The sequence below is a fragment of the Austrofundulus limnaeus genome, unplaced genomic scaffold (assembly GCF_001266775.1).
Source record: "Austrofundulus limnaeus strain Quisiro unplaced genomic scaffold, Austrofundulus_limnaeus-1.0 Scaffold31, whole genome shotgun sequence".
In the NCBI taxonomy this organism is placed as follows: Eukaryota; Metazoa; Chordata; class Actinopteri; order Cyprinodontiformes; family Rivulidae; genus Austrofundulus; species Austrofundulus limnaeus.
The window spans coordinates 589281-605238 of record NW_013952433.1 but is presented as its reverse complement, the minus strand read 5'-3'; the positions used below and the strand labels follow the sequence as shown (position 1 = coordinate 605238).

At 39.8% G+C, this 15958-nt stretch overlaps 2 protein-coding genes across 2 annotated transcripts in view; one reads left to right on the top strand and one right to left on the bottom strand.

The window, feature by feature from the left end:
- Positions 1-175: 175 nt before the first annotated feature.
- Positions 176-8913, top strand: ces2b (carboxylesterase 2b; the record flags this gene model as incomplete). The annotated part of the gene is given in 25 exon segments (XM_014005516.1): positions 176-437; positions 1226-1415; positions 1506-1647; positions 2908-3041; positions 3136-3289; positions 3377-3481; positions 3585-3683; positions 3803-3946; positions 4032-4109; positions 4202-4349; positions 4431-4580; positions 4682-4754; positions 4817-4977; positions 5759-5948; positions 6023-6161; positions 6301-6434; positions 6529-6682; positions 6779-6883; positions 6971-7069; positions 7178-7321; positions 7480-7557; positions 7651-7798; positions 7886-8035; positions 8707-8779; positions 8851-8913. Coding segments are annotated over 25 exon segments (3128 nt in total), but the record flags the coding sequence as incomplete, so codon positions are not given.
- A 199-nt stretch (positions 8914-9112) lies between these two features.
- Positions 9113-15958, bottom strand: part of fbxo31 (F-box protein 31) — an 8854-nt gene continuing 2008 nt past the window's right edge. The window contains exons 2-9 of the mRNA XM_014005517.1: positions 14299-14370; positions 13371-13447; positions 13048-13215; positions 12849-12923; positions 12651-12760; positions 12397-12550; positions 11928-12298; positions 9113-11127 (exon numbers count right to left, since the gene is read on the bottom strand). Coding sequence (XP_013860971.1) covers positions 10905-11127; positions 11928-12298; positions 12397-12550; positions 12651-12760; positions 12849-12923; positions 13048-13215; positions 13371-13447; positions 14299-14370 — 1250 coding nt within the window. The 3' untranslated portion in view covers positions 9113-10904. The remainder of the gene's footprint in view (positions 11128-11927; positions 12299-12396; positions 12551-12650; positions 12761-12848; positions 12924-13047; positions 13216-13370; positions 13448-14298; positions 14371-15958) is intronic.

Genomic DNA, 15958 nt, shown 5'->3' with positions numbered 1-15958 from the left:
CCTTACAACACAAAAACAAAGCACTCGTGTATTTTTGTCTACCTTAAAACTTCCTGGTCTTTTTGGACCAATTAAAGTTTGTCCATTATTTGTTGCCGTGAAGAGGAGTGGACCTCAGGTTGAGTCACGTGACATCTTGCAGGTAAACGGTATAAGTCCAGACCAAAGGACTCGAGATCGTTTCTATTTGTGTCGAGGTCGGTTCAGACAAACACGTCATCTGTCAGCCAAATCTGTGGTCCGCGCCAGCTTGGAGGCGGCTGCGGGTTTTTATTTTRTATTTTTATTTATTATTTATTATTTTTTCCCCGGACTCTCTTCCTGCAGAACTCAGCAGGAGTGACGCAACCCACCAGAACAGACCATGAAGTTCCGTGCAAAGCAACTTTTCTTTCTTTTGTCTTCTTTATCTCTCGGTGTTATTGCAGAACTGCATGGTAAGTAGAGGAAAACTTWTTTGTTTTTGAACATGGGAATTGTGTGATGCAGATCTATCTCCAGTAAAATGTCACAGTTTTGCAAAAAAKTCCACTTAAAACTAGTTCCAGTCTTATTTGTTTTATGGACCTTAACCATAGTTACCTTTTACCTACATGCACTCTGTGGCTAAAGCACTGCTAAAGGTAACAGATAAGTTATATTACCTCTAGCTTATCATTAGCTTGTGTAGTGAAGTGAAGCGTTTCTCCTCAATTCCCATTTTGCTCATAAGACTGTAGAAGAGCTACAGAGGAAACCAACCATATATGTGCACATTAAAAACAGGGCATGAAATCTGAGAARCTCAAACTTTCAGAACTGTAAGTGGGAGTGTTTACTATTTTTTTCCCCAAAAAAGTTTGTGATCCCAGATACAGCATGTCAAACAAAACATATCCTGCTGGGCTACATCAAATGTTGCAGTTTAAGAGTTTACTTCAGTTGTTTTCCAGAATCTGTTATGTAATTTTGAAGTGTGTGTGTGTACTTTTAAGTGTATCATCTTTGTTGAACTTCAGGATTTTTCAGCTCTTTCTTAAACATCACCATTGTTGACCTGTCAGTCACTTATGCAGGTTCTGTATGTAATAAAATAAATGTGGTAGTTGGCAGCRGTTGACATATTTTGCTTYGAAATCTTAAATTTAAGCACACACCATCAATGTGAAAAACAAACAATCAAAAGAAAAAGAATCACACAGGTTTGGTTTTGTATGATTMTGATTAACATCTGAAATCCTGACAGCACCAGAAGTCCAAACAAAGCTCGGGAGCCTTAAAGGTGAGTATGTGAGCGTAAAGGGGAAGGAGACCGGGGTCCACGCCTTCCTCGGTGTCCCCTTCGCCAAGCCCCCCGTCGGCCCCTTGAGACTGACAGCACCTCAACCTGTGGAGAAATGGGAGGGACTGAGAGARGCCACCAAGCAGCCCAGCATGTAAGACATGATGCACCATCCAGGTTRGGCACATCACAACTCTGGTTGTTCGGCTCGGTGCTTTTTGACAAAAACATCTCCTTTTTTCAGGTGCGTTCAGAACATGCAGCTTGTGAATGAATTGCTAGAACTACTTGGTGGCATGTTGGCAGACCTTCCTGACATTTCAGAGGACTGTCTTTACCTGAACATTTACACACCAGCAAAAAGAGCTCGTGATGCCAAGCTCCCAGTAAGAACCTGATTTAGTTTGTGCTTTAAAAAAAACCTCATCATTACAAGCTGAACTAAAGAATTTGCATTTCCTGCGAAAAAGCAGTTTGAACTTAATTTTGAAGGATTTTTCCTAAAGGCTGCTGAAGAAGGTGAAAATGTTTTAATGGCAAAACTCTTTAATGTGACTTAAATTTCAGCAGCTGACTTTTGCTGAAAGTAGGAAAACAAAAGTAGACAGTAGCAGCAGAAACAAGTTTAAAACAGAGAATAAAAAAGGTAACATAGGCAGGAAAGCAAGAAAATGATTACAAAAAGTTACAAGTTGTATAACTAGCAACTTGAATTAGAAGATAAATAACTAAAAAGTAGCTGAAAAAGCTGAAACTAGCACACAGATGCAGAAAGTGCACATTATCACAAAAAGGTGAATTGAAAATAATTAAATTAGCTGAAAATAGGTACAAAGAAGCATAAAAGCCTAAATTAGCAGAAAGAAAGTGAAGCCTAAATTCATTTAAAGGGGCAATATTATGTGTTTCTCAGGCATATATTTAAATTCCATACCATAATAAAGTAACTATGTCACCTTAAATTGTTATTTAAATGTTCTTTATAGTATGTTTTAAATAGAAAATAAACTTGACTTCTCATCATATCTGTTTCTAAACGCCTTGAAATTGGCCTCTGTCTCTTTAAGAACCTCCTTCCAATCCTGTCCTGCCCATTTTAGCACAGGCCGGGTGGGTGTGTGCTCTGTGATGAGGAAGCTCAGCTTGGAGACACAGCCCAGAGGAGGAGCTGGTCACAAAAGGCGGTTCTAGTCCCAACCGGTCGTTTTTGCTCCCCTGCCTGGCTGCTTCAGGACAGCACAGGATTTAAACATGCACGAATGAGTCAAAGTAAGACTCTGAGCATGCTTTTGATGAGACGATAACATTATAACATGATATAAAACTTGTTGATTTTACATGATATTGCCCCTTTAAATTGACAGAAGAATAGCTGAAAGGAGCAGAAAAAAGCTAAAATTATAAAAGAAGTTAAAGGAAGCTAAAATTAGCACAAAGAATTTGAAAAAAGCAGAAACAGAACAAAATGTAAAAAGTACAGGAAAGATTTCTAAACATTTTAAAAGGTTTTAAGAATGCTAAATATAACACCATTTGTTGTCAATGAGAAAAAACAGCAGAAAAAATAAATAGCTTAAAAAGTACAAGTTGCTGAAATACCAAAAGTCAAATGAGCTGAATGTTTTGATACATCATTACTTATACAGGTCATGGTGTGGATCCATGGTGGAGGCTTTACGATGGGGTCTGCTTCACTGTACGATGGGTCTGCCCTGGCTGCCTACCAGGAAGTGGTTGTGGTCCAGGTCCAGTATCGACTGGGACTTCTGGGCTTTCTCAGGTAAGTGGACCAAATGTGATTGTAGCCTCCTTAGTTTGATCCGATCTGTGCCACGTGTCAGCAGATGTTCTGTAACTGCCTGTGGTTTATGCAGCACTGGAGACGAACATGTTTCAGGGAACTTTGGCCTTTTGGACCAGATCCAAGGCCTGAGGTGGGTCAAGGAGCACATTCACAACTTTGGAGGAGATCCAGATCTCGTCACCATATTTGGGGAGTCTGCAGGTGGAATGAGCGTGTCCTTTTTGGTACGAATTAACCTAGACATAATGTTATTTTTAGGAAAATATTTGCAAACAGAACTTTTTAAATTGTCCTGTTCTTTGACCGTACAGCTCCTCTCACCGTTGTCTGATGGTCTGTTCCATCGTGCCATAGCTCAGAGTGGAACAGCTGCTATGGATATRCTTTTAATAAATGATCCTGTCCCAGTAATGCAGGTTAGTTGTCAAACATTTTATTGTGTAAACATTTTTCAGTGCATATTGAGAATAACAAAGCATATTTTAGATTTTCTAAATGAATGAGACTGTCTGTTATCAGATGGTTGCAAACACATCTGGCTGCAGCCATGAAAGCACYAAGAAGATTGGTGACTGCTTGAGAAACCTCAATATTGATACCATTATAGAATTTGGGAAGGTGAGATGTTGGATGAAAGGTTTTACATGTTTTATTCAATATTTCTATTTTAAATATTACGTTTTAGTGTGTTTCAAACTGTCTCCACTTTTCTACGTTTTTTTTTTTTTTGCCCCAAGGACCCTACTTTGAGATATCCTATAAATATTGACGGACACTTTCTAAAAAAACCTGCAAATGAGCTGCTTCAAAAACGTGAACTGCTCACGGTACCATTCATGACAGGCACAACTAATCACGAAGGTGGATTTATTCTTGCTAAAGTAAGAGCAAACATTTGTGTGAAATAAGAAGTTGCTCATTTTTGGGTTTCTGTGGCGTTTTCAAATCTGATGCATCTTTCTTTAGTTCTTTTCACCTCCAAACTGGACTGAAGGAATGGATCGACAGGACGTTGTGAACACACTCTCTGTATTCTACCCTGATGTAAGACAGTCAGTACCTGATTTGTCAGTGTTTCTTTTTTCTTTTTTTAGCATGTTCAGTCCTCTTTAACAGGCTTTGTTTGTTTTCATAAGCCCAAAGAGGCATTCATCAGAGACCTGATTGTAAAAGAATATGTCAAATCTGACAAAGACCGAGGGAAAATTCGAGACACGTACACTGAGCTCCTTGGAGATTTCTTCTTCGCCATTCCAGCACTAAAAACAGCAAATGCTCACAGAGGTATTTCCTCTAAAGTTTTTGCAAATTTATAGTGTTTGACGGGTACTTTAACTTTTATCATACTTGTTTTTGTACTACTAGATGCAGGCGCCGCTGTATACTTGTACGAGTACCAGCATCCTCCCAAATTCCTGCAGGAAAAAAGGCCAAGCTTTGTGAAGAGTGACCACGGAGACGACATCTTTACGGTGTTCGGGATGTGCTTCACAACTTCTCATGTGAAATTACCTGGTAAGTTAACACAACGCTACAAGTATCTGCTTTCTTGTTTGGAATATAAAGTGTTACTGTATTTTTTTTATTATTTTTTATTTTATTTTTTATCAATGTAGATGCATGTTCTAAGGAGGAGGAAGAGTTGAGCAGAACCATGATGAGCTACTGGGGCAACTTTGCTCGCACAGGGTAAGAATTACTGCTTATTAAATCTTAACTATTACACAGATAATGAAAGTTGGTCTGTGTAGGTCTCCCAATGGAGACGGCCTGGTCCACTGGCCAAAGTATGGAGCAGAGGAAGAATACCTGGCAATTGATTTGAAGCAGGAAGCTGGTCGTCACCTGAAGAAGGACCGGTTCGTCTTTGTGACTCAGACTCTGCCAGAGAAGAGGAAGCAGCATGAAGAGAGTATGGATCACATCGAGTTATAATTCACTCATTTCRAAATGAAAGAGAGCTAAACAGTAGAGAGGGAATAAAAGCATCTAAACACATTGTTACTTTATGGACAGATAACTTCAGGCACTGCTGATTTTATTTGAATATTAATTACTGTAACTATTTAATGGCCTGGTTTTTAATATAAGAAAAGACATCTGTTAAAATGTGTTATTTGTATCCCAACATATATTTAGCCTCATTGATAAATGGTTAGTTAATATGAAAACATGATTTAAGAATGATTCATACTTAATAAGTTATAAATTATCACATTCATTAATGCTTTACCCATAAAAGCTAARTATTTGGTGTGAAAGTACATTTATATGAGTGTAAGAAACGTTTTTACTCGGAGGCGAGACGTATACCAGGATAAATGTGGATTTAYACTTGAATATTTAATTGCAAAGAATAAAAACCATACAAATACCTTCAGCTGGGAAAGTACAAGGCTGAGTTTACCTGGAACTCCTCAAACTGAAGAAGCCTCTTGGAGAAGAGACAAAACATTTTTTTCGACAAAGACGGATCTACTCAACTTTTTTGTTTAGATTTCTCTACCAGGTTTAATAAGATGCATCAGGATGTGTTAATTTATCTTAGAATTAATCATCTTTAATGATTTTTGTAGGTTAACTAGCAATTTGTTAATGATTAAGTAAGGCTAAATAAATTGTAGGTATTAGGGGTGCGCCGATAGCAGTTTTCTGGCTGGTCACTGATTTCTATGATCTGTATATCCTGACAGCACTAAAAGTCCAAACAAAGCTTGGGAGCCTTAAAGGTGAGTATGTGAGTGTAAAAGGGAAGGATACCGGGACCCACGCTTTCCTCGGTGTCCCCTTCGCCAAGCCCCCCGTCGGCCCCTTGAGACTGACTGCACCTCAACCTGCGGAGAAGTGGGCGGGACTCAGAGACGCCACCAAGCAGCCCAGCATGTAAGACATGATACTTTCAGCACTCCACAGTCAGGATGTTGCTTTCAATGCTGACACGACGCCTCCTCATTCAGGTGCATTCAGAATCTGAAGATGGTTGAAGATTTGTTTGGAAAACTTAACATTGCAGCAAATATTCCAGGCATTTCAGAGGACTGTCTTTACCTGAACATTTACACTCCTGCCAACCGAGCCCAGAATGCCAAGCTCCCAGTAAGAACTTTTCATATGCAGCATTTTCTACAGATGAGTTTCAGTATCTAGACTTGTTAAAACAGATTGTTTTTTTTTTTTTCTTCATAAATTAGTGCAATAGTGTAAACATTATACAGACATTTAAATGCATTTCCAGGTCATGATGTGGATCCACGGTGGAGGCTTAACTGTTGGTGCTGCTTCACTGTACGATGGTTCTGCGCTGGCTGCCTACCAGGATGTGGTTGTGGTCCTGGTCCAGTATCGACTGGGATTTCTGGGCTTTTTCAGGTAAATGTGTTCTGAGCACAGTTGGAACAGATTGTGACTAAGATCCAGATCTTTGCCACGTGTCAGCAGTTTGTAACTTTGTYTTTTTATACAGCACTGAGGATGAACAGATTTCTGGGAACTTTGGCTTTTTGGACCAGATCCAAGCCCTGAAGTGGATCCAGGAACACATTCACAACTTTGGAGGAGATCCTAATTCTGTCACTATATTCGGGGAGTCTGCAGGTGGAGTGAGCGTGTCCCTTTTGGTACGAATTGATCTGGAYTTAAAGCTGTTTTAAGAAAGCTGTCTATGATGTTATTGTAAGGAAAAACTTGTTAAATTGTCCCGTTTGAATGCACAGCTCCTCTCACCGCTGTCTGATGGGCTGGTCCACCGTGCCATAGCTGAGAGTGGAACAGCTGCTATGGACTCACTTCTTTTTAACGATCCTGTACCAGTAAGGCATGTAAGTTGTCAAACGTTTTACTGTGAAAACWTTTTAGAGAATATCAAAGCYCATTTTAATGATTCTAATGAGAATATGTGTTATCAGATGGTTGCAAACATTTCTGGCTGTAACCTTGAACACACTGAGAAGACTGCTGACTGCTTGAGAAACCTTGATACTGACACCATAGTGGAATTAGGGAAGGTGAGATGCTCCATTATTACTCATCATACTTTGTACATCTACAGTTTTAATGATGTTTTTTTTTACAATGTTGATARTTTAATTTCTATGTATTATTTGTCTCTCAAGGATCTAATTTTAAAATATCCTATAAATGTTAATGGACACTTCCTGAAAAAACCTACGGCTGAGCTGTATCGTAAACATGAACTCCTCACTATACCGTTCATGACTGGCATTAATAATCATGAAGGTGGATACCTTCTTAGTGAAGTAAGTGCTGAAAGAATTGGTAATTAAGTTCACACAACTGAAGCTGACTTTCTGCAGTGTAAATATATATTATATGTTGGTGAACAATATATGTTATATTTATATTTTTTTCATTCAAATCTGATATGCTTGTCATTAGCTGTGTCTATTTTCTTTAGGGCTTTGCACCTCCAAACTGGACAGAAGGAATGGACCGAGAGCCAATTTTCAACATGCTGTCCATTTTTTACCCCAATGTAAGACACAGTATAGTGTTTTTTTTTGTGTGTGTTTTTGCTTGGTCATCATCTTTAACAGGCTTTAACTCCTCACTCTCTGTTCTCCTAAAGCCCAAAGACGCACTGACAAAAGATCTGATTGTAAATGAGTATACTGGCAGCGGCAAAGACCGAGTGAAAAACAGAGATGCGTACACCGAGCTGCTCGGCGATTTATTGTTCACTATTCCAGCAATTAAAACGGCAAATGCTCACAGAGGTAACTATTTTAAAAGACTTTGCAAATCAGTTTAGTGTTTGGTGAWTACTTTCACATACTGTACGATTCTTGTTTTGTCACACTTAGACGCAGGCGCTGCTGTATACTTGTACGAGTACCAGCATCCTCCCTACTTCCTGCAGAAAAAACGGCCTAGCTTTGTTAAGAGTGACCACGCAGATGAGCTCTTTACGGTGTTTGGATTCTGCTTCACCACTAACCACATTAAATTATTTGGTAAGTTCCGTTTACACAAACCCACAAATACTCACTACAAAAACAAAAAAGTTAATCACCCAGAAGGAGTGGTCCATCTTGGACACAATTTTCTATTTGAAATGGGCTGGCATGGCTGGGATGTCCAATACTCAGTCAAAACAGTGTGAGAGACAAACAGAGAGAACATGCCTTTTAGACATAATAAAAAGGGTTACCAGCTGTTGATGGAGTTTGATTAGAGTCACATGGTGAACTTGCACAAAACTAGATGATCTGACCTCCTGTACAGCTGTCATGACTGTTTGTCCGAGTCATGGTGAGGTCCTCTCGTGGCCAAATACATCCCCCAGTTTAACATGTGAAGGCGCTTCAGCTCTTTAATCATCAGTGCCAGCTTGCTGAGTCTTGAGCTGTTGGTCAACTTGTCACAGGAAAGGGATTTAATGTCTGTGTGTCATTTTTCTGCACTGAATAGGAGCTTGTACCCAGGCCTGAGGGAAAGCCACACCCTCCTGATATAGACAGCAGTGTTCCTATACTTCCAACTCCCTTTGATCTGATATAATCACTGCAATAAAGTCAAGATGACCTTACAACACGTGCAGTTTTATTCCATTTCTGTTCTGTTATGACTGGGTGATAAGCCTCTCTGGAATATAACGTGTTTCTTTGGGTCATCAACAATTTAGAATCATGTCATGAGGACGAGGAAGAGTTGAGCAGAGTCATGATGAGCTACTGGGGCAACTTTGCTCGCACAGGGTAAGAATTACTGCTTATTAAATGCCAACAGGTTTCACGCAGATGATGAAAACTAAATAACGTTTGCGTAGGTCTCCCAACGGAGGCGGCCTGGTCCACTGGCCAAAGTATGGAGCAGAGGAAGAATACCTGGCTATAGATTTGAAGAAGCAGGAAACTGGTCGTGGCCTGAAGAGGGACCGGTTCGTCTTTGTGACTCAGACTCTGCCAGAGAAGAGGAAGCAGCATGAAGAGAGTACGGATCATATCGAGTTGTAATTCACTCGGGCCTTTAAAGGGGGAATAAATTCATCTGTAGCCTCAGAATACATAATCAGTTTATAGGCATATAACTTCAGGCACTGCTGTTTTTATTTCAATATTAATATGAGAACATTTGTTAAATTGTGTTATTTGAATTCTTGAATTAGTTGTTTTGGCTACAGTCTGACAAAACCTAAAGCACAAACACACTGAACAGGGTGGTTTAGTGACAGATTGTTTATGTATGTATGTTTTCAACATTTTATTTTAATATAATCACTTAAACAGTGGCGCTGAAGTAAAGTAGCTGTGAAAAATATAATTCTTTATGATCCTCAACATTTCTGGTATGATAATGTGAAACACATCAAAAATAAACTGTCAAAAGGATTTCTTTTGATTTTCTCGCTTTTATTACTGAGAAGAGTGCTTAAGCTGAAAAGCTCCCTGAAGTCTGATGTGAGCAGTTCAAAAGTTCAAAATTACATTTTCCATAAAGTCAGCTGTATATAGCATTTATAATAACAATACAAAGCAACACTTCAAAGGCAAGTTATTCCAAAAGCTGGGTTTACAGGAGGAATATAAATAAAGAGGTTGAGATGAAGTGAATGAAAAGTGACAAATCAAGGACGCTTTAGCAGACACTTCGTTTTGCAAATGTTAGAAAAACGGCAAGTCTGGGTAAAAACCAAAGAGAAGGGCTGGCCACTGATTCGTGAACGATTTTATAAACTGCCCAGAAAAGTGCACTTGGAGTAGAAAAGCTACCGGGCGTTACCATCAGGCCGTAATGAGACATACAGACATTTACTCGAAACTTGGAGATGCACTTTGAGCCGTTGGTTTGAATAATGATCTGCTCGCCTTGTCACAGGATGGGATTCATTGCGGGGAAAGTGGAGGTAAAAGCTTTGCAGGACTAAAGCCAGGCAAACACTGTGTCAGGCATTAAAAGGAACAACAAACCCACTAAACATGAGAGAAATTTTGACAGAAGCAAATGTTTTGGTACTTTGATTAATCACAACTTTTGTAAATGTTACTTCTTTCTACTGCATTTGAGCACATCTTTGCATCTTACATAATAGGCTCAAATATACTGGGTGTGGTGATATTAAATGCTATATCACTGCAAAAGATAACTCTTTAGTTCAAAGGGCAAAAATATATTGGTCAGGTCAGCAAAGTGATGTAACTGCAGTGTTAGATGAGATGGCAGCTCAGAAAGTTAGAAAAACTGACCAGTAAAATTCTCTGTCAAATATATTCGATGTAAATTTTTGTTGTATGTGTACTGTTGTCCCGCTTTGTAGCCAAGAAAAGCACCTGAGATGTCCTTTTTAATGTCTCTACAGCCAAAAACAAAAGACAAAAAAACAGAAAAGCAAGGCATGCTGCTTAATTAAAACAAACCTGTTCAGATAGTGGTTATGAGTGCAATACGAATAAATAAATAAATGCAGCATGCACTTGAACATGTTGGGCACTAAAATCGGTATAATACCCTTATATAGCAGAATACATTAGACACCCTCGTTCTGCTTTAAGCACTGTTGAGTACAGACTTTTGGAATCACAGGCACATACAGTTTGCTCTTTAACAAGTGACAAGTGATACTGTTGCTTTTTTTTCCCTGCAGGGAATAAATAAATTCTTTTATGACCCGTTATCATGCTGCACTAGAGGATGAAGGTCACATCAGGCTGAAGTGGTCAAAGTGTGCGAGATCAGGGAGAAAAGGGGAGGTTGCACAATCAAATGAAAACCTTTCACATACAGAACCTGGAGAGTTAAGGTCATGAGATATTAGCAGAGGTGATTCACATGTAATTGGTTACTTTGCCTTGCAATGTAGGTGGAGGCTTAAAGCTTAATGTATCAGGATGTCCAAGACTGCATGTTGCGCAGCATGGCCTCAAATCGCTCCATGCTCGGCGCGTGAGCGTGTTCTAGGCGGTCCGTCAGCCGACTGTACAGACTGAAAGACTTCAACTCCAGCCAGATGAAACCAAAACGGTCCTCGTCGAACATCACAAAGAGCCCCGGGGTGCGCTCTGGACTCGTGAAGCCATGCCCAGCAATCAGGCCAGTTCCATAGAAGCTGAAACAGACACGTTGCATCATCAATAGACATCGATACGTTCTGGACCACTAATGATGTACTGCTAGATTGGTCACAATAAAGTTGGTTGGATGATAAACTGTCTCAGAAATTTATGATAAATAATATTGTTTAGAGACCATTTTAAACTATTCTAATTATACCACCTCCTGCTTTTGAAGTGTACAGAAGTTTACATACATAAATAAAAGGTTTGATTGGACCAGGAGCGGAGTTTGGGAAAACGACACACATCAACATCTACTGAAGRTGTAATATCGCTACCCACCTCTATCCAAGCTGGCACAATTTGTTTTTTATGTCTCCCTATAGRTTCATGAAATAATTGCGGTAACCCACATGCTGTTTTTGAAGTTTACAAAATTTACGTTGTGTAAGAAACAAAAAAAACAYCAACAACTCGGCAAACCCAAGGTTTGGCACGGTGCCCTGAGGGCAGCTGATAAAAGGCGTCGGACAACTGAASACGCTCCTTTAGCTAAATGCCTGTTCATGGGGCTCTCCTGCTAGAGGTTAGAGACCATGAGCCTGTCAAATACCTGATGTGAGATTTCATTTTTCTCTATGCTAATGAGTAGAAATGAGTGAAACGCAAAGAAAAAATGAAAGGCAAATGAAAATTATCGACCTCTTTATAATTTATCATGTGATAGCTGATGTTGCCCATCAAGACAGGCCTATGCATTATAGAAAAATGTTATAACCTGCATGGATAATTTAGTAAAACCTTTAGACTTCAACACTGAGTATTTTATGTAGACTATAAGCAAAGTCCTCACCATTTCCTGCAGGTGCGAGGGTACACCTCATTGCGAGCCATGACCCCCAGAGGCAGGACGAAGGGCAGCGCTTCAGAGGAGTTGTTCCTCCCGCTGGAGCCCGACTGGCAGCTGTCCGGAGAGGCACCGTGGTCTTCCTCCATCGCTTCTGCTTCACTTGCGCCCCCGCAGGCTCCCTCCGCCGCGCACCCGTCTGTCGAGGAGGCGCCGTCGTCCTGCTGCTCCGCCTCCCTCTGTACTTCATCGTGTACCCTCATCACGATCCGGGACAGCTCTTCAATTTTGCGCTGTTGCTCCAAGTCCGGGAGGACCACGGGTCGACTCAGGTCTATATCCAGTGTGAGCTGCCCTGCAGGAACATTCGGGTCTCCCTGAATGAAGGACGAGGATTGAACACGTTTTTGTTAAATGTTTGCACGCACTGTGCAGTGAAAACAGCGCAGACTCTGGTAAATGTTCACAAACTTACAGTGAGTTTAGTGGCTCTTGCGGAAGTCTCATGGAAACTGAGCATGACGATCTCCAGGCCGTGACTACCATATGTGCCTTTAAATAAGCCTGGCTCCAGTAGATCCGAGGGCATCGCAGGAGGAAGGTAAATCCGCCGGTACGTCAAACAGTTACTGATAAGAGCYCACAAAAAAACTACAGGTTAGCTCAAACTGTTAAACACGAGCATTCATTTCAGTGAAACGATYTCAACCACATGAAAGAAAGCCATACTCATATTGACTAGTATAWATAAACTTCATCAGGATGAGCTCCTGCATGTGTTCGTGGAAGATTTCTTCCAGTGTACGCCCCCACTCTTCCTCCAACCAATTTCTAAATTCCTGCACAGACATACACACAATGAAGTACTTAGGAATTCAGCAATYTTATAAGTGTTTGAAAATCAAGATCCAAGGACAAAAAACCCACCTCCTGTCTGCCTCCTGGCATCCGGTGATAATCAGTCTGATTACATTTTGTCGAAAATTCATCCTTCTTTACCGTCTAAGATATAAGAATAAAGCAAATGAGGAACTTTTCATGTACTTGAAATTAAAGATACGTTTCTAGAAAACGTTTTAATTCTTTACAGCTTACATTAGGAAKTTTATGTTCTTTTTGTCCTCACCTGGATATCTCCTTTGTGGGGACCCCTGTGTCCATACATACACTCCACAGTGGCCTTTTTGTTGTCCAACAAGTGGATACGAAAGAGTGGTCGCCTTCTCATGGGATCTTCCACACGGGGATCGTGAGGTGGCAGATACATCCAGCCAATGATGAACAACCCATCCACCTGAATGAAATATCTGAGTCAATTTTCCTGATCAAACTTGTTTTATCAGTCAAGAAAGGTCTGTTTCACTTTTTTAGTAGGTTTTCATCCAAACAAGGTCAACAAACTGTATGCTGCAGTATTTGTGCTTTATCTTTCTTAAGTGAAACATTTACCACAACATTGAGCAATCCACCATAAGGGCCTATGTCAGGCTGCCACAGGCCCAAAATATGCCTGTATGGGTGAAGRACTGCAACACAAGAACACAACAACYCACCCTGAACATCAGTTTTTACGCTCTTTATGCTCTTTGTTTGCTGGGAATAACTTGTGCAATGTCAAGCTTGCAAAACGTGAAGTTAAAGCCAGTCGTAATATTTTGATTTGCAAGTTGTAAACCAGAGGATGAAAACGCGAGTTATGGAACAGCACACCAGATAATTTACCCTTCGAATTCAGAGTTAATATGCAAGCGAACAATGCTGAGTCAATGTACCAAGACATGAACCATTACCACAGGAAGTGGAACACTGTTAACTGTGTGTTTGCTAATCCCCCCCACAACACACACACACACACACACACAAGCTATTATGCTGCAGCATGTACATACAGTGTGTGTACACGTCTTTATAGTCCATGTTCTCATAGTCAGGGAGGAGCTTCATAAAGCGACCCGACTTCACCCTCGGACTGACACCTGCACAGGCACAATGCAGGTTTGTGTAGAGCAGCCGTGGTCCAAGCTGGGCTCAGCCTAGAGCAGCGCCTTCATGAATAAACTAATGTGTCAAAATAGCTCATTTAAAAAGCTACCAGATGTGRTTGGTTGTTTTGTTAAAGCTGTTTTTTTTTTAAAGCAAATGTTCTTGAAAACTGGTGCTGATAAATGAACAACAGATGAGAACAGCAGACAGAGATTAAGTAGGATTGAGAAACTACAAACATGCTTTCCATCTGCTGTGTGTTAAAGTCCACATTTCTTCCTTTTATCTGGATACGCTTAACACACAGAGACAACAATTGTGTGCCAGTCACCCATAGAAGAAGAGATGATCTGCTGTATATGATAACGAGTGGCAGGAGAGATAGTATACTGACGTTTGACGTAGAGGTCTTGGCTGGAAACTCCTCCTGCTTCCATCTTCCTCAGATCCTCGTTCATGCCGAACTCTGGGGAGCAGAAACAGGAGAAAAAAATATTTTTTTACTATAACAACAATGGAAACTTACATACAGTTTCATAATAAAGTCTTTATTCCTTGATTTATACTGTATATTAACCAGAATAGTGTGGTTACTAAATCCAAATATAATCTCAGGAATAATCCAACTTTAAAACATTAGACAAACAAAAATCTGTAGAGCTGTCAGAGACTCCAAATTTCAGTTCTAGTCAGCTGACAAACTTCACCTGTCATGTCTACATTTTTTAAAGCACAGTCATCCAGAAGTAAAAACGAAGAAACTGTCAAGAGCTCAGCATCAAACAAAAGGAATCAACAGAAACGGGAAGTGCAATGTTTTTCAGAGCCTGGGCTGTAGGGTGACATAATAGAGGATGCTTTTGTGGTTTTCTTCCCTAGTAAGTTTCTTTTTCATTGTCAATAATTTGATACTCTGAGCTTTGTTGTTYCTAGTTTTGTTTTGGATTAGTCAAAGTTACGTTGCAATGAGTCATCCTTCATAAATTAAAAGTGTTTCTGAAGACCTTTTTGTTTCCATTATTTTAATTATTTCATTTCAGTTCTCTGACAGATTTCAAAGGTTTTTTTTTTGTTTTGTTGCTGTTAATGTACAAAAACTAAATGACTCCAGCATTAAAATGAAATGTCAAATGAACCACAGACACATTTTAAACGGCCTATCTTCAGGCACATTTTTTTATTATTTCTACGTAATATTTGGAGTATCTGACAGAGGTTTGCTTAATTCGTCAATCACAAAAAAACAAGATGAGGCTCATTCACTTGTTCATTATTTGGGCTTGTATATGAGGTASACAGGGGATGCAGCCTTTTCAAACACCATTCTTGTTTTTATTGCACAGTTGTGACCTTGTTTCCCTCCACATAACCCTTCTAACTAATTTAAAGTTTCCTTTAGGACAGTCARCACATTTCCTTATGCGTTTTTTTATGACATTGATGGCATATTTCCAAGCACTAAAGTCAACACTGCACACAGTGGAACCAACAGTTGTTGTTCCTCTTCTCAGGGCTGTGGCTTATGGGTGGACTGGGCTGAGTCTTGGACCAGCCAAACCAGCAAAACTGACATGTCATCACTGGAAGTCGTTGGCACGCATTTGTGCCGTGGYACTAACTAATGTCACATCACATTGTCAAACAAAGCTTTAGCAGGCTATGACTAATGTCTTAGTAGCTCATGTACTGGCAATGAAAAACAAACAATAAACAAAACAGAGGACAAAAACTTCAAACAGTTCCTGGCATATCTTGTCAAGGTGGCAAAGCTTAAAATCAGTTGATTGTATTCATGAGCCAGGCAGGTGCATTCATGCTGTARTGCACAATAAAGGTCACATATATCAATAGATGGAGATTATTTACCAGCCAAATATTATCCTAAGAATTTTATATGCAACAAAAGAAAAACATTCCCCAGAAAATGTTAATGTAAAAAGACTGTTGGTATGAAATATAAAAAGGTACATAATGAGTGACTTGAAATTTAAGGATTTAACTGTAAATTAGAGGTGTAAGAAAATATCGATACACTGAAATATCGCGATATTTCA